The sequence below is a fragment of the Canis aureus genome, chromosome 22, assembly GCF_053574225.1.
Source record: "Canis aureus isolate CA01 chromosome 22, VMU_Caureus_v.1.0, whole genome shotgun sequence".
NCBI lineage: Eukaryota > Metazoa > Chordata > Mammalia > Carnivora > Canidae > Canis > Canis aureus.
In genome coordinates, this window is record NC_135632.1 from 7,470,278 (window position 1) to 7,496,738 (window position 26,461).

The following is a 26,461-nucleotide window of genomic DNA, read 5'->3' on the forward strand; positions in this document are numbered from 1 at the left end:
GCCAGCATTTATATTACTTCCTCCCATTCCAAATGCTTGATCAACTTTTAAACCGGATATCCTACACTCCTTGAGACTGTGTAGTTTATTCTCACTCTATGCTCATATGGTTTCTTATTCTCTAAATACTTCTGTGGATATTCTACCTTTCTTTCATAGCTTTCAGCTCAAATATTTTTTCTGTAAAGGTTAGTTTTCCTATCCTTCCAGAAGCACTAGAGGAAGTCATGGCCCACACTACCCTTACAGCTCTAACCACTTATCTATCATAGGCTGTGTTGTAATAGCTGCATCTATCTCCTAGATAATTGTATAGTTGGACTTTTGAGTCATATATATATATATCACTTACTACTTTGCCTCTGGGACCTCAATTCTCCAGCTACATTAGGTAGTTGTACTAGATCACCTCCAAAGCCATTTCCCATACCTAATGGCAAAAGTGACTTTTCCCAAAGCAGTCCTCAGTATCTAATGGATATGGATAATGCCATCATTTCAACTACACTCAAAAGTAATTAGGGAAATAGTTCTTAATCTCATTCATTTTCAGTCTGAAACTAAACTTGCCATATCGTCTTGCTGCCTAGTATCTAATTCATATATCTAGGTAATCCAAATTCCTTTAGAGGCAATAGGGCATACATGCTAAACAAATTTTGCCTCTAATTTCCTATGTAGCCAAATCTCAGTAACATTTATCTTTCAGACTTTTTTCTTTCTGACGTTTTTATAAAAAATGAGAAATTCTCATCTGTCTCCTCTGCACAATGTCCAATGCTCAATGAACACTGGTTGGAAGAATAGAAGTCAGACAATGTCCATCAGTGGAAAGATCACTAGATATGGAATTAGCACATATATGTTGCAGCTTGGCCTCACCTTAGATTTGCTGTGTCCTGAAGCAAGCTACTCTCACTGGGCTTTTTTCTTTCATCATTTAGTTTCAAAGGTTTTTATGGAACTTAATATAACCCTCAAATGTGGGCTTCTCTTGGGCATGCCTGTGTGGTGGGAATGGAGGTTGATGAGAAGGAAAGAAAACTCTTTAAAAAAAATATTACCTAAGCAAGCAAGGGGGGAGGACACTGCAAAATGCTTGGTCACAGGCATTAAGCAAGGAAAAATGAAATAGTTTTTATAGTCAAAGCACAGAGAATCTATGAGAAATCAGAGGGATGGTAAAGGAAAAGGGACTCACCTATAACAAAGAAAATACCAAGGATGGCTGGAATTTTTTTTAGCTTGGAGCAATTAGGTGTGGGCAGACAGGTTTTGTGTCATAGGAAGGTGGCTAGATTTTAGGGGATAAGGAGTGAGTGGAAGAGGAACCACGAATAAAGACGAGAAAATGAGAAATTTAAGTTTCACTTGGGACTGTTGAATTTTAAGACATCTAGGATATAGATTCTAGCAGAGAAAATATATAGAAAGAAGGTTGCTGAAAATAGGTATCTAGAACTCTAGAGTAATCTCTGGCCTAGAAGTCTAGATTTGAGAGCCGTAGAAATGTGGTGGGTAAAGCCAAACTGTGAGAGATGAGCTTGCTTAAATAGAGAGAAAAGTAGGGCCAAAACAATGGAAAACTCTAACACGTGAAGAGTTAATGAAAAGATGGGCTCAGGACAAAGTGCCCTTCTTGAGAAAGCTAAGTATTTCATTGAATGGCCTCACATTTATCTCTTCTACATTCAGCACTCTGTATACCATTTTTTTTCAACTCAACAGTTCTTGAAAAAACCCTTTCAACTCTATTTCCACAATGAGCCTAACCAAATGAGCGATGAGATGATCCCCTTGAATACCACATGCCAAATACTAGCAAAGAGCACAGAGATAATTTTGTTCATCTAAAACTTATCTTTTCACTTATACCCAATTCTTAAAGGTACAGAAATGTCATTCATAATAGCTCCATAGAAAAAGCAAACGTAATTGTATGGACAACCTATCTGACAAAGTAAAATTATATCAGGCTAGTCCTTAGGATTATCTGACCAAACCCTAGCTTTTGTTTTTAGGTGATTAACCAGTCTTTGTTACCTTATGTCTCTTCCCAATCTGTCCCCAAAGTCCAGGGATAGTAATAAATAAAAAAGGTTATCAAGGAACTGTTTCAAAGCAGGGATAAACCCAGAAAAATAAAAGTATCATAAGGTTTTTAGAGAGATAGTTGCTTCATTCTGGTTTAGCCTAAAGGAACAGTCACCATCCCTTAATAAAATGAAGAGACTATCATCAGGGAAAACTCTGATTTATTTTACTTTTAATTAATCAATACATGTTTTACAATTGAGGTATTTTAAAAATTTGGATTGGCTTGGTTTTGAGCAAAAATTTAAACTGCTTGTCTAAAACAAATATACAGTATTGTGAATATATACCTAGAAAAGTTAAAATTGTCTAGGTTATCAGCTTACTACCAATTGGCTTAATTCCCTTTTGCTCTCTACTTCATTCTGGGGCAAGACATCTTACCTCTTAGCAGTTACTTAGGTAAAAGACTAAATTCCCAAAGAATAATAAAGTGGTTTTAAGAGCACAAGCTTCAGGGGTGCCTGTGTGGCTCAGTCGGATAAGTGTCCGACAGTTTATTTCAGCTCAGGTCATGATCTCAGGGTCGTGAGATTGAGCCTGGAGCCCACACTGGGCATGGAATGTGCTTAAGATTCTCTCTCCCCTTGTTCCTGCCACACTGTCACTCACACACTCTTAAAATAAAGGGGTGAGCTACAGGCTTCAGAATTAGACAAGCTATCTATCTATCCATTTGTCTATCAATTAGCTTGTTTTAAATCCCAACTCCACTACTTACTAGTGGGATGATCACAGCAAGCTAAATACTCAAACCAGTTTCCTCATTTATAAAGTGGGATCATAGTTTTACCTACCCTAAAGGATTGCTGTGACAATTATGAGATTTTTTTTTATAATAGTAAACACTGAGACAATTAGTTTCTTCTATTGTTTGGATCAATTTGGGCCGACACTGTATAAGGTTTACTATCCCAGTGTATCATTGCAAATGAAGCAGTGAGGTACAAATAAAAATCAATTTTGAAAAGAAACAATCTTTATGTTTATACCTCACCCAAAGAATGAAATAATTCTAGTTATGCCTTAAATTTATTCCTTTGTACTCAACTAGTCAAATGTTAAAGATTTAAGGCAGTCATAAAATATATGCAAATAAAAATTATTTGACTTGAGATTTAAATTTACATCAATATTTATTAAGCACAGAATTCCTGTGGATTGAACATTAATGACTGTTTAGCATAAAAAGTCTTAATTTACTGTGGGAAATTTTTTCCAAAGGCCAATGATATATAACTGGACTTATTTCAATGTGAAAATTTCAAAACATGTTTAACTAAACATGTCCCATGCCTTCCTTTTTCAACAGTATTACTAAAAACAGATCAAGTGTTGAGTCAAGTACTGCTTTGCTTCTATACTATGTACTATACATACATACTAGTTGAAAATCACTGCTTTAGAATTAATTCAAGAAAACATTCTGGTATAAGACAATGAAGAAAAATATAAGTAGCACTACTATAAAATCTAAAGGTTTATAAGGTTTTTTCACTCAAGCAGAACTATACTCAAATAGGTACATTTTCAGCTATAAAGTTTCTGACAGCTAACAACTTTTCCTCATCTCATTGTGGATCAATGTCCTTGAATTCTTCTAGGTGATAACAATACTGTAACATAGCTATGATAAATGACAAAGTTATAATCACTTTTATACCTCAATTTGTATAAAATCATTTATGATAAATTCTAGACTTACATTATGATCTAAAATTTGTTAAATCACCTTAGATTCTGGAGTTTAGACTATCATCTGAAATGGAATGCTTCACTTACATTCTCTTTGCTTTCTTCCTTTCTTGAGTCTTCCATAAATAATTGTTTTTGCTGTCTCTATTTAATATTGTTCACCCTTGAATTAAACCACAAAGGGAGGAACTGTGTCTATGCAGGGGTTTACTAATTATAACACTGTCCATAAAATTGATATTAAACATTTAATTGAAGAAAAATATAGAATATAATAGTATTTAATATGTTATCTAATTATATTTTTTTAAGTTACCACAAACTTATGTTATATGGGGCTAATCATGACAGGAAAAAGAACTAAGAAATTAGCTAGCTATTTAAATATTAGAAATTATGAAAAGAGCATCCTTGGAACATAGTAAAAATGGGCAGGCCTCCTGAGATAGTTTTTCTCCTTGACAAAGATAGCTTAAATAAAAAGCCAATAAACCTTTTGTCATGTTCCTCTCATCTGGTTGTTATTGAGGAGGAAGAAAGTGCAGTAGTTTCTACGTAACTGGCAACTGAAGTAAGCAGAAAAACGGTTTAAGTTTGAGGAATAGAATATCCAGAGTTCCACTGACTTTCAGGTTACTTCTGACAAAATTATGCCAGTGAAACTTAGCAGTTTCAGAGACAGATCATGGTAATGACAAAATTCATAAAAGACTTTGTGGAAAATAAAAGTGGACTCTAAAGACTCTTATCTTTTGGATAAAAACCTAGACAAAGATCTTTTTACATTAGAATCATGGATTTAGGGAAAATAATTTTGTGAACCTGGTGAAAGGCTTAACTGTAAAACCATACATCATAAATATCTATCTGTGGGTTCTCTCAACATCATTTGCTATAGACAATCAGAATCAAATCTAAGGAGAAGAAGTGAAAAAAACCCAAAAGCTATGCTGAAGGTGGAAAGAGGAAGCCAAAGGCTTGGTAGTTAAAAAACAAAAAAACAAAAACAAAAACAAAAACAAAAAAAACAAAAACAAAAACAAAAAAAACACAAAGGCTTGGCAGTTTAGTCAGCTCAGAGAAAGAAGACAATTCATATCACCATGTCGTTAAGCATGTCTCATAGACAAGTGGAAGTTCTAAGTGGACTAGATCCAGAAGTCTGAAGAAATTCAGATGTATCAGTACTTTGTTTTTACACATTGTTGGATTAAAGCAGTCCACATAGGAGTCCTGTGAAATCCTTACATCCATCACTAGAATCATTAGTTATCAAGTGGGAAAATATCCTTCTGGTCTCTTCAGATATTAAGCAATGTCTCCGTATCCATTTTTGAAAAAGAACTTTAGAACTATATTAACACCAATGACTTTTGGCCACAAACTGGAACCCATATTCTTGACTATGATAACTATACTATGATAGCTATGAAGACACTGAAATAGAGAATGTTCTCAGTTCAATGTTTTGACAGAATACATAATTCAGCTTATATTTTTACATGAACGTAATCTCTATTAAATGTTTTCAGTGATGGCAATCATCAGATTTTTCTGCTCCACATTTTAGACGCTGTTGTACAGGACAAATTTCTAAAAGGTTTAAACATGAAATGTAAAAATAAAGAAGACCTGGATGCCATGATAAACATCACTGGAGGTGTTTGAAGGCTAGACAACAACCGAGAAGGTGTATTATAGACATGAGACAAATGGTTGGAATAAATGACCACTAAATTCCCTTCCAACCCAAATTTATAATTCTAGACACAGAAGATAAACTCAGAGGAGATATCGGATAAAAAAAGGCTTTGCTTCTGGAGTCATACCCAGGTTTGAATCCCACCCTAACACTTTTATAATTTCATACAAGTTATTTATCCTCTCAAAGAATAATAGGACCAGACAAGAGTATTCAGTGAGGATAATGCATTAGAGTCTGGCACATATTAAACACTTAATTTATTAACTATATAAATCTGTATTAGTAAGGTATAGTGATCAAAATCTAAATATCAGGAAATACACAGTGAGGTGATGTGGTTTTTACATCTGATTTTTGCCTCTACTAATGATAATTTCTAACATTCTTTCCGGTTACTAAATTTTATGATGTCACATTCTAGGGGGATTTTAATGTATTTAAACATCAGACACTGATTTTATAGACACATTATCAAATAAACCATACACTAGAACTTATGAGAATACAGTTGAATGTAGGAGATAGACAAGTTAGAGGTGTGATAAATGCTAAGAAAGGGAAGATTTTAGAGGGTGTTTTGGGGAAACATAATCAACATCAAGGGTCAGGAAAGAACGTTTAGTAAAAGAAGTGCCAAGGTTGGGTGGAGAAGATGAAAGGACACACACACATAAATGTTCCAAGTAAAAAGAACAGCAGGTACAGTTAGCCATGTTAGAAAACTCAAATAAGGAAGACCAGTTAGAAGATTTTCGCATTTCCACATAAGGATTGGGCCCTGAATAGGGAGGAAAGAGATGGAGAGGCTGAAGAAATACTCACAAGGGATACGTGGCAGTACTTTCCAATTATGGGAGATCACAGACGTTTGAGGGTTAAGGAGAGATGCCTAGGTAAAAAGTTTGAGCGACTACAGCACATAGGCCTCCTACCGTATACAGATGACACTTAGAACCATCTACATGTTCTTAGCATGAAGAAGAATGTGAGAAGAGGGTCTCAACAGCATGCTGAGGACACCAATAATACTTAAAAGAACAAACAGAAAGGAAAAGCTTGACAAGGAGACTAAGAAGAAATGAGAAGTAGAATGAAAAACTGGAAGGGACGGTATCGTAGATATCAAAATTATCAGTCCAAAATTTAAAACCTATGACATGTCAATATCAGCTTTGCACACATTAGATAAATATTTGGAATGCTAAAAACTATTTAAAAGCTACTCAACTGTGAGTGCAATTGTTAACATCCATGCATATGTACTCAAAGTCTGGAAGGGAATATGTGAATACTGAGAGAGTCACTATGTTAAAAACTTGAATTAGGTGTGATTGTTTATTCTATTTCCCAAAATTCCAAAGTTTTAATTTTGAAAAGGCAAATATATTACTATTAAAGAAGCTGGGATAAAAATGTATCATCTGGAAAAAGACTTCTAAGATGGTATTCTCATGTTCTGATGACCTATCAAATTGCTATATACTTTAAACCATGGTCTTAATTTTATGCTTAATAGGCTATTTCAACTAAACTGAAGAGTAAATGAATTCTTTGAATTCTTACAGTTTTACTTGTCTTTGTTTTAAGCAGTACTAATAGTGGATTTAACTGTAAGTCCTATGTAGACAGGAATTTTTGTATAAACACTTTAAAAATAAAGTTTTATATAAAGTATTCAATAAAAAAATCCATGTATCTAATACATAGATTTTGTTGTATACATGCTTAAAAAGTAAACATAGAAAAGGTATCTTAATAGAATTATTCACAACTAAGGGCAAATGGGAAATTGAAATAGCACTTAGTAGGTTTTACATGTGATTCATTTCCCTACCTCAAGAAACACTTGCAGCTCAAAGCAGATTTTTAAACTGCTTCCCAATGTTTGCTATTTATAAATCCTAAATATTAAAAGGTGAGTTTTTTTCTTCTAAAGATTTTGACAGAGAGAGCGAGCCAGCTCGAGCGAGAGAGAGCACGTGCCCAAGCAGGGGGAGCAGCAAGCAGAGGAATAGGGAGAAGCAGACTCCCCGCTGAGCAGGGAGCCCCATGTGGGGCTCTATCTCAGGATCCTGGGATCGCGACCTGAGCCCAAGGCAGACGCTTAACTGACTGAGCCAACCAAGTACCCCTAAAGGGTGAGTTTCTTAATGGTTACAGTTGATACAAAATCTGTTTAATAAGTACTAAAACTTTTCTAACACATGTATATTTGCTTATAGTCATAAGCATTAAATTTGAATAGAAGTTATTTTCTAATGCAATAAGTACTTAATTTAAAATCATAAGCAACTTACCAAACTTATTTTTTTGACAGGTGCTTTAAAAGATGGTTTTATAATAAAGGATCACCCACTGGTACTTAAGTTCAAAGGAAATCAAATTTATGTATTCACATCTTCACTCAATATAAAATTCTTTCTCAACTTTAAGTTCCCCAGGGTTACTCTCTGCATACCAGCATACAATTGAGAACCATGATTCCAGTTAGAAAGCTAGATTTGAATCCTAGCTCCACCACTAAATGGCTATGTGACCTGATCAAGTTATATAATCTTTAAGCTTTCAATTTCCTTCTATAGTATAAACTGAGGATACTGATAATATCTATATAATACAGCTGTTGCAAAAATTAAACATGACAAAAATACTTAGGAGAGTGCCTGACACATAGTAAGCACTAACTAGCAAGAACAAACAAACAAACAAACAACTACTATGTGGAGAAATCAACATTTGAGCCCAGGGACTGACAGTATGAAATTCTTAAGCTAAAAATGGGTAGGATCTGATTTGTTCCATCAGTCTAATGATCACTTAAAATAAACTAGCCTTGGATTAAATTCAGTTAAGAGTTATAGAATCAGCATACTCATTAAAAATTTCTGTCCTACATCATGTACTTGGGTACATAACAAGGCTTGTCTCTTAGATGTATTCACTAGCAATGTTATTTAACTGCTTGTGAAAATCTGGCAAGTGCTCTGAACGTTTCATCAAAAACTGAACATATATTAAGTTCTATCCAATATTTCACAGGGTTCATGATCCTTTGAGACGTACCCCAACCACTGACTACTAAAGACGGATATCCTACACTAAAGAAATTAGAAGTTATTTTCCTAATTAAGAAGTTGGGTGGGTAATGTTATTGTACTAAGTGAAAAATAAAAATTTAAAAGTTTATAGAATACAGGATTGTTATTAGTTTGCTGCATTTCCTTCCAGACTACGGACTGGAATACCATATCAGAAACAATTTAGAATATTATTCAAAAGACAAGATGCATGTATGCAAGGGAGAGACTAACATATTTCTGGTTAAGGATAAAGTTTAAACCAGATATGGTAGCCTATTCAATAATTTCAAATAATTTTCGATACACTTATAGGATATGTATGCCATACTTTAATGAAAATATTAATTCTACAACTTTGGACATATAACTTAACCCAAGCTCTTTTTCTTCACTTGCAAGATATGATCTTCAGGTTGAAGATTAAGATCTCATCCTAGTCTAAACTGTATTATTCTAAGAGTCCGCTGCAAAATACAGCTGTGTAAAACAAAGCAGTAAGACACTATATAAAACAAGTATTAAAATTTGTTTTCCAAGCAGAATACAATGCTGAAAGGAAGTATTTTGTTTTCAGGGAAAATAAAAAAAGTATACTGACTTCTACTGTATCATTTTCATTTGATATTGATTCTCAAGATAAGAATTGAGAAAATTTTCCTGGCTTTAGTTTTACAGACATCGAGAAGAAAAATAAAATCCCAAAAGCAATAGGAGTAATTTAAACTATATTTTATGAAGAAAATGGATATAAGGTGTTTTTTTTAAATAAAAGATTAATATATTATTTCTCAAATACCTCCTGTGATAATAACTAGTAAGTATTTGGGGCTCTTAACTGCACTGTAAGCACCTACAGCAGATGCCAGAGCAATATTTAAATAATGTTACTATAATACAGGATGTCACTTTATTTTTTAAACTGATTATTTATTAAACACCACTGCAAAGATACAGCCTTCAGCCTCACGAAATTTTGAAAGGATGACATATTCCCAAGTATTTAAAATTCCAAGTTTGAACTTATATTTAATACTATACTCTTAGTTATACAATGTGCTCATTTTGTTCATAAATATTCATCTCAATACAATAACATCAGGTATAATACATAAAATCTAATCCATTAAGTCTTACCAATTTATGACCTGATGAGACACTCTTGTGGACAACATTCAGTCCTTAGAAGCTAGAATAACCCTCCAACCATGTGAGGGCATCACAACTTTTAAACTTTCGGCTTTCGATCATTATTATGTCACATTCCTCCTCCGATGCTGAATTCTAAAAAAAATTCTAGCAAAGAGTTTAAGTAAATAAGTGTTTTAATCAAATAGCCTTTAAAAATCTTTTATAGCAAAGTTTTATGTTTTACCATGATTACACAACTGATATTTTGTACTTAAGTATTTTTTTAAAATGTAAAATAATTTCATATTTAATCTGGATACTTCAAACTGTAAATTTCAACATGGACTTTCAGGCCATCAGGAATACTTGTTAGTAAAGAGTCAAGGAGAAATGGAACCAATTAAAGGTTTAAAATCATGATCCAGAAATTATGATTTAACACCATAACTTACTACAGACATTTTTGAAGTCCTACAGAATGGCACTTGACTCTATCATCTGACTCACATCCATATGAATTTCTAAACTTCTAACACAGGTGGATGGATCAATAATAATCCATACCAATCATTTAAATGCTCAAGACAGCATTCAATTTTTATACCTAAATCCTAGTCTGTCTCTACCACCCCAAATTTTAAAATTAGACAACATGATGGAAAGAATAAAATTTTATTATGCATTTTATGTAACAGACATAACAATGTATCCTGTTCAGAAGTGGTCCTATAGCTCATCTATGTTATGAGCAAAGAACAAAATTAGGGATAGGAATATTTAATAATGGCAAAAACTACTTCATTAAGAATGATCTTATATTCATGAAATTTTTACAAGAAAACTTTCAATTGGGCATCTATTTTAATTGTTGAAGGGTAATATTAGTAACATTTGTGTAGTGTGAATACTCATTTCTACTTTTAGTTGTCAGTAATCCACAGAAAAAGGCAGCCCACATATTTATGGGCATAGTTTTGCCTAAATTAACCCCCTAAATAAAATGGCACAATGGGGCAAAGGAAAGGGGGGAAAGGAAGCCATTATTGAGGAAGATCAATAATATATGCAAAGCTATAGAAAACTCAAAGATAGCATTGTGAGGAAACTCTGCGGCCATCTCCAGAAATATTTGACCCGAATATAGGGGGTTGGAATTATGCTGTTACAAATGTTAACTTTTAATGGAATTTTTCTATTATGCATGGTCTTTAAAAGTCTCCCACACAATCTGAAGATTAGGATTTTTCCAATTTACAAATATAACCTTTCCAAATGTAATCTCACAACACATTTGACTTAAATGAAATCATAAAACTTTACTATCTTTTGTCAAAGCACAGCCTTATTATGTAATCACCTGGTGAAGGCAAAAACCCATACTGATGAGGATAAGCAACAGTTTAAAGTTGTGGTCATTTCATCAACATATTACCAAAACATTTGTTAGCAAGTTTTTATGCAACTTTTGTCTCCTATCAACCAAAATACTACCAAATTTTTAAAAAATCCTTTTGATTATTTACTCTTATGGGGCAAGTCCCAAGAGAAGGTATAATACCCAGCCACATGCAGCAAAGTAAATGCTTCCTGAAATATATCTATCTGTAATGCTGGTAATTTGGCTTGTCTGTAAAGGCTCTGATAGACTGGCCATTTGAGGGGCAGACTACCAACCCTCTGTTAAAGGGCCTGCCAACAATAAACATTTTTTATGATAAATGCCCGGAAAGCCTCTGGAATATAGAATTAAAACCAGTCATATAAAGTAAATGTAGTTATTTTCCTATGAAGCTTATAGAAAACAATTTTTAAAGGGTGTGTACATTATACAAATACATGGTAAATTTAGGACTTAAGAACTGTATTACATTTAAAAATACAAAGCTTCCATTATCAGATTTTTCCCCATCATGCACTTTCAAAGTTAGTTGCTACCAACTACAGGGGTTAACTTTGAAGGGTTTCAATGACTTAATTCCAATGTGTAGGAAATCCTTATTAAAAATTTGAAAACTGGGTAACTGAGGTGTTTGTAGAGGAACATAGTTAAGATTAATTCGATACTCCTTAAAATTTAATTTAAGATTATAATTCTCCCCAAAATGAGTATTTAGAAGCTTGTTCTAATATATCAATCATCTTGAATCTCTGACAAGACTGCTATCAAAAACAAATCCTCAATATTTGCTGTTTATCATTTCTTTCTTTTTTAATTTGTGAGGAGGAAAAATCCCATTTACCTAAGTGTGAGCTACTAGGTTGTATGGTATAGTTCGGCAAGAACTAGGCTTAAATTTACTATTATTTAGCTACTTTTATGGCAAACTTATACTGATAGAGAACAAAGTAGAGAAAACAGGGGTAAGAAGGTGGATGATCTGCAATTTCCAAGTCATCTGAAAACTTGTATGTGAAATTAGGTAAAACCTACAAAGTTCCTAAAGGAACTTGCTATTTGAATAAATATGCTTTGCTTTGTTTGGTACAAAATTTCACTTTCAAGTGTAAACCACCTTCTTCAAAAAGTTCACTACACTGTTTTGAGAAACCCTAGACATGATAAATCAATGCTTGCTTCCCTAAACATCAAGAAATGCTTATTTTTAAGAAGAATTTTAAAGGGGGAAATGGGCCAATCCTGTATGACTCCCAATAAAGTATGTATAGTCTTTCCATAGATTACTTATTGGGAAAATGAGGCTAGGAATATCAAAAATAAGCTTATGAAAAAAAAAAAATTAGTCCAAACATATCTAACAGAATACGAACACTGTGTGTTCTAAGAAACTCACATATAAAAAGACATACACAATTATAGGAAACTTCATGTATCTGTGGGTGAGCCAAGATAGTTGTTAAAAACTAAGTATGAGAAATATATGAAAAGGTGTTTAGCATGTTATACTTCATATCAAATGTATCTGTTAGTGGAAGAAATGCAAAATACATTGCTTAGAAAATTTCATTCATATAGCTTTAGAAAATACACCTAACAAGATAGGTTATTGGTATTTTTAATAGATCCTATTCATTCACAAATGATTTAAAATCCTCATTTTCTCAGAAGGAGTAGAAATAACATACAGAGGATTAAAATAAATAGAAATGGGGGTTGGGACAGAAGATAAAAAAGGTAAAACAGTAGATGGAAGCCGATTATACATTATTCAAATACATAGGTGATAAGGAATGGCAGGCTTTGTTAACAGAAAGCTGTATATTTGACTCTGAGCTTTCATTAATAACAGCTAACATTAGAAAATACAACTACTCTTCAACTAAGTTAGCAATATCTAAAATAGAAAAGTACTGCAAAGTAATTTTCTGAAGATCAATTGTCAATAGTCACTGTGAACAGAAGGAGTGGGATTAGCCAGACAATACAACTCTTCTCCCTCCTTACCCTTCAAATAGTCTGTAGACCTAGGGAAAGAATACCTTCTTCATCTGGACATATCACCAGGTAGATATGTCATATAAGATACAATTTTTGGCTTTCAAGACACAAGTTACATATACCACTCTTTCTGGGCCAAAAATAATTAAAAACAGAAAATAAAAAAATACAATGAGCACCTTCCAAACCTTTTAGTATTTATAACTAAGGATCTTTAAACTTTGAAAATAACCCGGAAACAAAATGGCATAAGAATGCTATTTCTTAAAGATATATATCAATGAATATATATTCTAAATTAGCACGTTTAAATTTGTTTCTGTAAAATATGAAAAAAGTTTTAGAAATAGTTAACAGAAACCTAAACTCAGGAGCTAATTTTGGGTAAGCTAATGCATTTAAATGCTTTATATCAATCACAAACATCTAATATATATATATATAATCTTGATCTGAGTGACTTAGAATATTGGTACAAGTGGGCACATTTGCACACAAAGAGAATGCCAACTAGAATATAGTCAGCCATTTCTCTCATCTATACCAACCCTAATGAATGAAACAAAAATATAAAATAATTCCACTTAATATTTCTTTCTTCCCAAAAGGTTGCCAAACTATCTGCAGATAAAATACACTATATTTTGTATTTTTAAATACACTGAAAGAAGTGTGATTTTGAGTTTTTAAATTGTTAAAAGTCTGGGAGGAAAACAAAACAGATGTTACATATGTTTGTTCTGGTTCAACAACTTCAGGCTATATTTAAATATCCTTCTCATCTGAACAAGTTCAGTAAGAGATTTTTCTTAAAAAGCTTTGCTACAGAGTTCTAGATTCTGCAGAAAAAAATAAATTGGGTTTAGCAAATTAGTTTACACGTTAATTCACACAAGTTTCTGTTCTAGTCAAAGGTTTGGTTTACTTAAACTATTCTGGTGAAAAGTAAAAATAAATTAACAAGACCTTACCAACTATTTTCACCTATTTCAACTGCTTCTCAAATTCCACCCTGAAAACAATAACCATGACCTTACAGGGTAGGCTGTGACCACTTATGTTAAGAAAATTTACTAACTAAAGAAGGTGGTAAACACATGAGCAGAAGCATATAATGGATGAGCTGTCAGGTTTTCATCATCAATTCTGAAGTCTGGTTATGTGATGAAAATAATGTCAGTATATCAGGTTATCCCATTTTAGCCAACCACAGCAAAGCTAAGAGAGGAGAAGAAATGCTTAGGATCCACTAAATAGCATATCAAACAATGAGATGCATACCTAATGGTTAAAAATCTGGCAGCAGACAATCAACCCTAGGCAACTGTCAGAATGAACCTACGAGGATACAACAGAATATAATGGATAGCAATTATATAATTTGTAAAGCCCAAGAGGTAACTAAAAATGTCTTCAAATTAACTACTTTTTCCAATTCCAGATAATTAGAATCCCAACTTAATACATATATATATATATATATATACAAAATGATACAGAAAAAAAATGGTGCATGAATACACTTCAATTTCTGTTTCAAGGGACACATCCACATTAATATGTTTTCCTTGCCATTACCTCTCTCCTTGCCATCACCCCCCTCCAAACTGTGAGAAATAAGAGATCTTCTTATAACATTTTCCAGTCCCAATAATTGTTTCAGCTGGATTTTAGGCATCTTGCCTATCTCTGCTCCACACCCCTTATAATACAGACTTTAAGTCTACTCAAACTTTAGATAGTTCTACTGAAGACTAATAAGAAAAATATTTATCTATATAAGACAGAAGGAAAAAAGACAAGTGTTTGATAATTAAATGCATTCTGTGGTCTTGTATTGGCTTTTGGATGAAGTAAAAAATGTCATGAAAGACACTGGGACAACCGTAAAATCTGAATATAAACTGTATATTACATGTTAGATAACAATATATCAAACCTGAGTTTGCTAATTAAACTGTTGTCATATAATCTTCTTAGGCAACATATGCTAAAAGTATTCTTTGATCAAATGGACAGGGTATCTACAACTTACTCTTAAAGGATTCCTAAATAATGTTAGGATAATAAAGCAAGTATGACAAAATGTTAATGAATGTTCAATCTCAGTAAGATTACTGGAGAGTTTTTAATTATTCTTATAATTCTTCTGTAAATTTGAAATTTTTAAAATAGATTCAAATATTCTCTTTCATTTTGGTTAGTAAATAATATCCCCAGAATCTTCTAGTCTCTAAGATCACGTGTCTTCTTCAGAGCTTCTCCTGTTCTCTAAAAGTAGGTAGTGTTTCCCAAGGTCCTGGCTTGATCCTCTTAGCCTACTCTGCTACTTCTTGGCAATCTCAGCCTTTTCTAAAGCTCGAACTCTAAAAAAATAATAGCAATAGTAATAACAATAATGAAACAAATAAATAAATGGTCTTCAATCTCTTCTAGCCTTAGCTTCTCTAACAGGTCTGCAGCTCTAGTTATACCTTGAGTATTTCCACCTTGATTTTCCACCAGCTCAACTCATCCAAAAGTAACTAAAACTAAGAAGCTCATTATTATTTTCTCCTTCCCACACCAATTCTTTCACTAATATTTCCTAACAGTACCACCATTCCCTCAGTCAATTAGGTTTGAGACTCTGGAATCAAATTTGACTGCTTTTCCCTGGCATATCCCTTGAGTTGTAACATCACATAATTCCTATCTTCTGACAACTGATCTTTCCTCATCTTGATTCCCTCATTCAGGTCTTCATTATATTTCTATTATCTCTGATCTCTGTCCAATCAAATATCTCTTCTCTGTTGTCTTCAAATGATTTGTGCACCAAATTTAACCATCCTTATCACATATGACCTGTACTTTCACAGTGGCTGAATTCCTCTAACTGGAATTTTCGCTTTCCCTCAGGTCTTTAACTCTTGATGACCAAATTCTATGCACCTTTCAGGTTCCAACTCAAAAGGCCACTTCCTAAAGAAGCTTTGACCAATACTTCCAGGCTATACTTGAGAGACATAAAATGTCTGAATTTTAAATGACAACACTTTCAATCATGTGATGTCGTTCTTCCATATCTTTTCCCTATTAAGACCCAGCTCATTGTTTTTCCTATTGTGACCGCCCCCCCCTTAATTACCTCTGATATGGGATTCTTTCCTAAGAGTTTGCCAGTCTTTCATTCATTAAGCAAATACACAGCTCTTTGAGGTTTTCATTAGCCTACTACATGCCCAACATGGAGCTTAATAAAGGGCTTAAACTGAGATGAAGACCTGAGGGAGACTGAGTCAAGTACTTAACCAAATGAGCCACCCAGGCACCCTATTTCAGGTTTTCTGATAATCATGGCCAACAATGACAAAACAAGGAGCTCAATTCCAATGTTTTTCTTATCTCTTCTTTCCCATTTAGAACTAAGTGTGTGTGTGTGTGGGGGGGGGGGGATAATTCTACAGAATAAGGATTTTAAAAATAATTGGCTTTAAGCCTCATTCAAGGTCATCATTCCTGACATATCCAGGAAGAAAATTATTAATTGTATTAATATTAATTTGTAGTGATGACAAGACTATTTTGTAGGAATGCATCTACTTGTAGAAAGTAAGCTCAAAGCCTCTGTTGAAATATCCCCTGGCTGTCCAGGTAGAGTTTCTAGTTACCTTTGTATTTAGAGTAACTATCCTATACAAATAGGGTACAATAAATCTGTCACTATCTTTTCCTCTTTTTTCTACTTATAAAAAGATTGCCTAAAATTACATTAGCTTTTTTGACAGGCCTGTCACTTGCTAATCAATATCACTTGCTGATCAATACTGTAAAACACAGGCAACTAATACATGTTAGGTATTTTTTCATTCTGACCTAAATTTCAACTTTCCTGAATTTACATACAAGTTCTGCCAATTTCTCAATCTCTTCACATGCTTCAGATTGTTAAATTTATAAATGCTATCATCCAAGAATAGCTGTAACTTCCTACTTTAATGTCTGGATATTTTATAAGCATGTCCTTAGATTTTTATATAAATCTGAGATCCAGTCCTACAAGGTGACAGGTCACTAAAACTGTCCTCTAACATCATCATGTCTCTAATTATCTTCTACTGGGTGTCTGTAACTGGAATAGGTCAAAATGTAATCACATAATAAATTATGTAAGTACTAAAGGACGAATTATTAGAGAATATGTTTGGGGTGCTTACAAAAATAGTTCAGGTTCATATCATCCTCAAGGTACTTATAATAAAACATCTCCTAATAAGGAGAGAATATTTAACTAGTAACAGTCTCCAAAAAAGCAATTCACTATGGCGATTCTTCAAAATTATGTACTGTTGACCTTATAACAACATAGGTTTGGACTGGTTGGGTCCAGATAAATACAGACACAAAATAAGGAGCTTACAATATTGTGTCTGAGCTGGGTCTTGGTTACACAGGTGTATTCAGTTTGAGGTATACATTTATAAATTGTGTACCTTTCTGATACAAATTATACTTCAATAAAAATATTTTTAAAAAGTCTTATCACTGAGCTTCCAAAAACTAGATTAACCCAACCTTCTAGGCAGATGAATAAAACAAATTATCTCATACAAGCAGCTTATTTCTGATTTACTAACTTCAAAAATGAAATTTCATAGGATCAATTATAGAAAATACTGAATACTTGTTTTCTAACACAAAATAGCTTGATTTAAAGAAGAACTTTAAAAAATCCAGTAATTCTTAAACTATATTATAGATTAAGTGAATAATCACTATAAAAAATAAAACATCTTCACTGAAATCAGGTATCTAGTAAAAAGACCATAAACTTAGACATTCATTTTAAGTTAATAATAACCATGTGCACTACTTTCCTTATTTGTTATCTCTTTAAAGAGTGGTGCTATCATAAAGAAGGACAAGCCAACTCACAGGGATAGCACACCCAGCAACTGTTACTCTCATTTGTTAACTACACTTATGCATTTTCTTCATTAAGGCAGAAATACTGCAAGCGTTTATCAACGAAGTTTAAATCCTGACAGATTACCCGGTTTCTTCCTTTAGTCTAGCTGAGCAAAAGTTTCTTCCTCCCTAATATTCTTTTACCTTACTGACCTGCTATATACAAGAGGGTAAATTTGTTTGCTATAAATTCTTACCCTCAGCTTTTTTTTTTTTTTTTTTTTTTTTTTTGCAGACAAAGGACTCCCAACAAGAGCCTGTTCCCCAGGCTCTTTCCTAAGTAAAATAAGTTTCTAAACTTCTAATTTTGTCGCTGTTAACAAAGCAATGCCAATAATTAAGTTTGGGACTGTTCTTTAAAGAAGTAGAAAGTCAAAATTTAAAGTTATTACTCTGAAATGCCAATAGGCTAGACTATCACTAAGTATCACTATAGTAAGATAATCTCCAGAAAGCTAATTATGACAGCTACATTATTCAGTTTAATAAACCATCAATACAAACATTCTGCACTTCCTAAGGAAGGGTTGTATTATTTTTGAGCTATCAGTATCATTTGTCCTTTTATTTGGAATAAGAGGTGTCCTTTTATTTGGAGTAAGATGGTTTCAGCTTGATTGATTCCCTGAATACTCTGCAAATGACAAACTGGGAAGACAGAACAATGATGGCACCTACAGGAAAAGGGAAAGGCAGGCTTGACAGTAGCTTCAATTTTAGTACAGTAACTGAATAAAGCATTGGCTATCAATGGAAAGAGAATTTCTAAATACAGGCAGAAGCAAATGGGTGGAAAACTTGTCAACTTGCTAATTCTAATTTAAATAGGGAAGGAAACAAAGGAGCCATTAGGGACCTCTGAGTCAATGTGAGGAAAGGTATATTAATTACTTGTATTTTGATTAAAAGATACTCTGCTAGAAGAATTCTGAAAAAAAAAAAAAAAAAAAAAAAAAAAATTCCAGTCTTTCAAGTAAAGCAAAACCAAGGATCTTCAGCTATTTAGGGCAGGTTTAATGAAAACTGGCACAGGGCTTAAAAGCTGTCTACTGAAAATGAGTTCCATGATTTCATAAATAAGAGCCTGAAATATAGTATATGTCCATACTGATAAGCAATTTTTATACCTCAAACTAAGTAGATAATGTAAAGGATTTACAGTCCCTTAAGCTCTTGAATGGTTCTGTTCAATAGAATCATTCCTGCAAAATACATACTTGCCAAATTAGTAAAATTGGTTTAAAAACCCTTAATTTATAACAGTAAAAAAATGAACAAGGCAATTTGGTGAAATCTAACACGAACATAGTCAGGAGAAGTTATATTTAATATTTTTAAAAGTTTAACACAAATCTTCAACCCTGTCTGCAATGAAAAAGAATGTATAGTCGGTAATACTTTATTTGCTAATATAATTACTAAAAAGTCTGTAGTAGATATTGGCCAACTGAGGTCATACAGTTAGAACTATTAAAGCTAACCTACTGCTCCTATCAATTGAAACAATTTTAAGTTTTATCTTATTTAAGTAATCTCTATACCCAGCCTGGGGCTTGACTCATGACCCCGAGATCAAGAGTCACACGCTCTACCAACTGAGCTAGCTAGGTATCCCTCTAATGAAAATTTAATAAGCTAGGTGCCAAGTTAAAAGGAAACCACTAGTATTGGGTTGGACCTGTCACTTTAGTACCAAAGGGCCAACTTATAGTGCAGAATGGCTGATCTAGAATAGAAGTTCTGATTATAGTTTGGCATTAACGTACTATTAACAAACTATTAACGGTTTTGGCTCTGGATAACAGGCTTCAAGGAGAAGAGAAAATACATTCAACCAATGAGAAACTACAGATACAGCAACTTGCCTCCATTTCTGATACCTTAAATACTTCTGTATCTAGAAAAGAAAACAGATAAGGAGTATTTGGCTGTAACAACAAATGATGAGTAGGCAACTTCTATGGTTGTTTTATTATGAAACAAAAACCTTTAATATTAGGTCAAAATTACAAAAAATAAAACATCTTTCTACATTGTCCTGATGAAAATAATAGCTCTTATTAATAATGGTATCGTGGTAGCTTACAAAATTTAGCTATTTGAAATAAATTACCATACAACCAATACTATTTCTTATTACATTTCTAAACAGAATATTATTTTTCCTTTTTCTAATGGGAAAGTAGGGATCCCTGGGTGGCACAGCGGTTTGGCGCCTGCCTTTAGCCCAGGGCGCGATCCTGGAGACCCGGGATCGAATCCCACATCGGACTCCTGGTGCATGGAGCCTGCTTCTTCCTCTGCCTATGTCTCTGCCCCTCTCTCTCTCTCTCTATCATAAATAAATAAATAAAATAAAAAAAAAAAAAAAAAAAGGGAAAGTACAACCCAAAGTACTCACCCTGGCTACACTGGATAAGCCTTTTGAATGACTGAACTTTCATGCTTGTTTCATGCCACAATTTACATTTATGTCTTAATTTACATTGATACAGCTATATAATTTCAAAATTGAAGTTATAAACATTGTACTATAAATTTTAGAAGTTCTTGCTCTGTAAGTAACTGTTTTAAAACATTTTCAGTTAAGGAACATTCACTGAAAAGATGTTTTGTTAGAAAATCTCTTTAGAGTAACACACAAGCAAATCAAGCCTAAGAATTAAAAGACTGTTACCATTTGTAGGCAATATAAACCATGTCTGAACATGACATGTACATGCACTTAGCAATACTCTTTTCTAATGAAAGAGATGGAGTTAAGTCCATGAGTAGTATCCAAACTATGCCAGAGGACACAAATGCGTTGCCAGGCAGAGTTAAAAGAATCTAACGAAGCTTTGTGTGAATTTTTAAAATAGCATTTGTGCTTGTTCTATTAATTAAAGACAGAATGATGGAGCACTGATAAATATTCAGCAAAATAACTGAACAGAGCATATACTACTTAAAATGTGTGTTAAGCAGAAAGATAAACCAAATTATCTTTTGCTATAAATGAACTCTTAAGACTTTATATTTTAAAAAGTTAAAAACAAAATGTATATAGCATTTCTAAGAGAAAAACTGTTTTAGGGGTTTACAAAACAGTAAAGTAGGCAGGTCTAGGGAATCTAACAAACAAGCTTGATGTTAGTTTCTCAACAGGATTCAACAATGACTGTTTTTGATAACTTGGTCTTGTAATTTCTCCAATTTCTTAATATGAAATAACATTTTGCTTTGAGTCACTAAGGCATTTACAGAGAAAGCATATAAAATAGGACAAAAGTAAATTAACTGTAGTTTATTTTACAGAATATATTTTTACACTAAAATATACAAGGATAAGTGGTATTTCATATAATAAAATTCAATAGAATCTGTAAATCCTTCAAAAAAGTAAATATAGTTAAAAGTGAAGTAAAAAGAAAAGTATGTTTATATTCTATTTAAAATATAGATTGTTCTTTTGGTTTATTTTGCTGCTTTGTCCCATGCTAGATATCGCATGATTTCCCCCCCTAAAATGACATATAAAGTTTAGGTTTAATGATGAGAAACCAGTACAGTGCAAAGCAATTCATGCATACACTTTTGTATGTATGCATTCCATATGTAAGTATTCATACCTATCCCAGAGGTTCTTTGATTCCTGAAACGTGTTCAAATGGAACGCTTGGTAGAAAGCAGTTGAAGGATTCCTGTGAGATCCAAGAATCAAATGGAAATGAGGTTGAGAAAGTACAGTAAAATCACTACTTTTCAAAAAAAGATGGAAGATTTTAGATTTCTAATATTGTGTAACAGCTTTAATAAAAAAAAAAAACACTACATAAAAGCTTGCTTAAAAACATTTTGAAAGAAAAAACCGAATGAAATCCAGCTGACCCTCACAATAATTCAGGATTATGGTTCTAGAAGAAAGGGTTTAATACAGATAAAATAACATCCAATTATGTGTGTGCGCCTATGTTTATATTCATGTGAATGGGACCAGTGCATACTACTCTGTATCAGATGCCTTTATAAGTCTCTAAACATTTAGCAGTTTAGCAAAGCTGTTCCCAGGTATGATATTCATGTAAAATAAATTAAGCTACTACATCTTCATAATATAAAAATTCAGATCTATTTGATAGGGTTTGATGATGAACAATTGAGTCCTTTTCTGGGATGAACCTGATATGATTTCTACCTTCATAATCCATTTATTTACATGTGGTTTCTCTGGATTAGGGCAAAACATGGCACAGCAATTATATGACAGTTTTCTAATTTCTTGCATTAGTAATGCCCCTTTAAGAGGTAAAAGCTCCCACATCTTAATCACCATCTATTTCTACCATTCCCTAGAGACACACTCCCTAGGGCTATAACCATAGAATCTTAACTGATGGGCTCATCCTGGCAAGCTCCCAGCCTTCATGATTCACCTCACAGCTCTGGAGTAGTTTCTTAGGGACTACTAACTAACCTTTTGACAAACCTGCTTTCTAATAGCTCCCCGTCTACCTCAGCATATTCCCGTAGTTCCCCAACTCCAATCTATACAACACTAGGGAGCTAACAAAAACTTGTCACATTACCTCTAAAATCCTTGACCCATGCTATAGCCAACTAACAGCAAGTTAAGAACACAAGTGCTTATTACATACCAGACATTATTCTGATTGTTTTACATTTATTAATGCAATTCTACAACAACCCTAAGTGGTAGGTGTTATTATTGTTCCCATCTCATCAATAAGGAAACAGATCAGATAGAAGTTACTTGACTGATGACACAGAGCTAGTAGGTAACAATCTGGTCCTAGAGTTTATGCTCTTAAACCACTATGCTAAACATACAGTAGAGTTCAATATTAACCTCTCCAGGTTTGTCTCTTTATCAGTTAAATGGTGATATTATGATCTAAACCTTGCAGGGTGGTTAAGGAACTGAGACTATATATAAAGCTCCCTGTATATATAATCAATGGCCAACAAATAATGGCTATTATTTTATCACCAAAATGAAGTTCAAATACAACATGGCAATTCTGAGACCCTCACAAGCACCTTAAGACAGTCTCTACATTACTAGTACAATAAGAAAACAATTTCCAAATTCTACTGGAATACCAATCAAGTGTCAATGATCAACAAGCAGAACAAATGCTCAATAAATTCCATGATTTCAAAATTCAGATTAGCCTTACTGTATCATTCATCTACTGAGTTTTTTAAAAATACATTTTTTAAAAGGCGTTTTTTATTTTAACACTAGGGTACCTCTTAGATGATCCAAAATTAGGAAAGGCAGACAAGACACTAGAAGCCAGAGTATCACCAAAGCAACTGCTTTAATTGGCATCTTCAGTGTATGTATTTCTCTTTGCCTGCTCTATCTACTTTAAACTCCTTTCTATTCTTTTAACTCTTTCTCTATTTTTCTCTAGACTAGGTCCAAGACCTACTAATATCAAGGATTAAGAGGCTGCTAACTACTATTTAACAGCTTGGATCCTCTCAAGATATATTTGTCAGGCCCTTTTCTCTCCACTGTACTTACTTGGAAATCAGTCTAACAATTAAATCAGAGACAACTGAACCAACTGAAAACTCGATTGGCATTTTTTTTTTTTTTTTTTTTTTAATATCAGGCTTACCCGGGACCATATGACAAGTTAGCAAACTCACAAAGGTCTATTTGAAGACCTTGGATTTAAAACAGAGTAACTCAAAGAGGAAAGTACTAAATATGAGAAAATAATAAAGAGTAAACCTAGAGGTTATTCTGCAAGTCTGGAATTTAAAATTCATTAAAGAGTATTTACAATATATTTATGAGGATGACATTCTTTAAAAAAACCTTCAGATCCCCTGACTTTAGAAAAATACATACATATATATTTAATTTGAATCAAATTCATGCCAGATAAATTCGTTTTAAATGAAATCATATAACTTAAGTTATGAGACTCCAGCATTTTTACAGCACAGACTCTAAAAATGAAATGTTTCTCATAAGTCAAATGTAGAAGTGAAAAAAGAACATATCTGCAGTTAGTTGTGTATCTTGGGGCAAAAAAGGAACCTATGAAATAAAATACTACAAACGAACCTAAAGTCTTCAGAACATGTCAGAACGAATAGATTTAGGTTGCAAAAGCTGGCAGTGAATCACTTTCTACATACATTCAAAATGAAGAAGCCATATGGAGTAATACAATCTATGTACTCTAGAAAAATTTAAATAGTCTAGATTCCAAAGATAAACATTTAGACAAGTCTTATAAAACATGACATTTTTGGTTTCTGGAATACTTCAGCAGGGATGTTTTCCATAAACTTGAGGGATTTCTAGCAAATAGCAACAATTACTCTCAAAATATTGATTAATAGGCATAGGTTAAACAAGTCTGTAAAACCTAGCTGATCAAGAACTTCAAAAGAGCCATTTGTAAATACTGAAGGGCTTGATCATCAAAGACTTCTGTTTTGGAATGACATAAAATTGAGGAAATTAAAAGCCCAAGGAAAACACTGTTAATGGGGATCATTTCAAGGTTACAGTCTATGTAATCTGAAGGCACCAAGTGGCAACCAACATTAATAAAAATTTATTAGAAAGATATAATGAATTTTATCCAACTTTGGTCACAAATTTCTCTTCTGCCCAAGAAATAAAATTTGAAACCAGTTTTCTAATAACATATTTGATGTCAATGTTAACTACTGATCTAAATATAAAGCCAAGAAAGCACTTCTTAGGAAGACTGAGGTGTGGTTTATTCCGAATTTATTTCAGCCACATAAATGAAAAATGAAAATGTTCTCTCATTTGTAGACATTTTTCAAAATCAATGAACAAAACATATCCTTTTCCCCTTGACTTTATATACTAAATAACCTGTCCTGTTAATTTCTGAGTACATGAAAGTAGTACATCACAGAGTGACTAGAATGTGACACATATCTACCTGCTTTGCTAAGATACTATCTTTGTAGAGTAACTGTAACAGAGGAAAAACATAGACATATACTATACCTAAAAACTAAACTACAAACATTGTGGGAGCTTAAAGGATGAGGTACATGAGCCCTGAACTCAGCAAATATTTTCTTCCCTTATGTCAAAACTCAACTTTAAAGATCTCTAAATAGAAGCCAGGGAAACACAATAAGCAGAGGAACAAGGGCCATCTCCAACATTATTATCTAAAGGATTTAAAATGATTAAAAATATCCTTTAGGTAAAGGGTTACAACACAAAATATCAGTAGCTAGAGAAGCTTTTCCTTCCTCCATCTCATAATCAGCAAATTAATAAAACAAAACTAACTCTGGAAATATCCAAAAGCACTGGCTTTGGACTCAGAAGGCCTCACTCTGAATCTATGCAATGTTACTCAATAACTATGTAATTCAAATCCTCAAAGTCTGTTTCCTTAGTCCATAAAAATGGGAGGAACACTTCCTTACAGTTGCTGAAAAGAGATTATGCATCCATAAGGCCTAACAAAATTTAAGCTTGGTTTGTATTTAATATAGGATTACAGTTTCCACATCATGCTATATAAAAATCTACTTTTGGTAGAGTATCTTAACGGATACCAAATATTCCAACATTGTTAAGTACAACAATCACTGAAAAGGATAATGAAATGGTTCCAAGATACATACTACTTTAACAATAAAAGCTTCAAGAAACACCTTTAATGGCAACCATAAACTTCTGATAAAAAATAAAAAACACAACACCTCAATTTCTCACCATGACATTTAAGCCCTTCACTCTGGTTCCTGTCAAATTAATCACATCATTTCCCAAATCTGACATCTCATTCTTCCACACTGTTACACAAACTGTCATCTTCCTCTACTCAGAAAATCATCCTTTTTTTTTTTATCAGTGACCTAACCTAAGTCACCCATTTAAAAATTCAGTCTAAGAGTTGTCTTTAAAAGAATGCACAATAACGGAATGATGCTGAGGACAGAAACTGGGTGGCTGGAGGTGCAGAGGCTTTCAGTTTATATTCTTGTATATTTAGAGCTGTGTGAATGTATTACCTACACAGATAATAATTTTAAGCAGGAGTCAGTCTATTTCCTCCCCATACTAAATCTGGCTTTGTGTCCTAAACTGTTCTGATTAGCACCTTATATTTATTCTACCACTGTCTATAATGTATATCAAAGTACACGTTTGATAATTATTTTCATATAATCTGAGATCTTGGCAGGGCAGGATAGTCCTCATTTCTGTATCCAAGTACTTACTATTTAGAGAACACAAAGTTGAATGGCATACTGTCACTTTAAGTGTTTTCTTGGGCATTCAATCTACTTGATGAGTATCTGCAAGCTTTGTTTTTTTGGTCACATGATAGTCTGGTGGCAGGAAGGTTTAAGTTGGCAAGCTCTCTTATGAAACGCATCTAAATG

At 33.2% G+C, this 26,461-nt stretch overlaps 1 protein-coding gene across 2 annotated transcripts in view; it reads right to left on the reverse strand.

Moving 5' to 3' along the window:
* TSC22D2 (TSC22 domain family member 2) overlaps window positions 1-26,461 on the reverse strand; it is a 47,984-nt gene that overhangs the window by 12,853 nt on the left and 8,670 nt on the right. The window contains exon 2 of one of the 2 annotated variants that reach the window (XM_077864713.1): window positions 21,661-21,732. The exons of the other annotated variant lie outside the window; for it this stretch is intronic. Coding sequence (XP_077720839.1) covers window positions 21,661-21,732 — 72 coding nt within the window. The remainder of the gene's footprint in view (window positions 1-21,660; window positions 21,733-26,461) is intronic. 2 annotated transcript variants of the gene reach the window in all.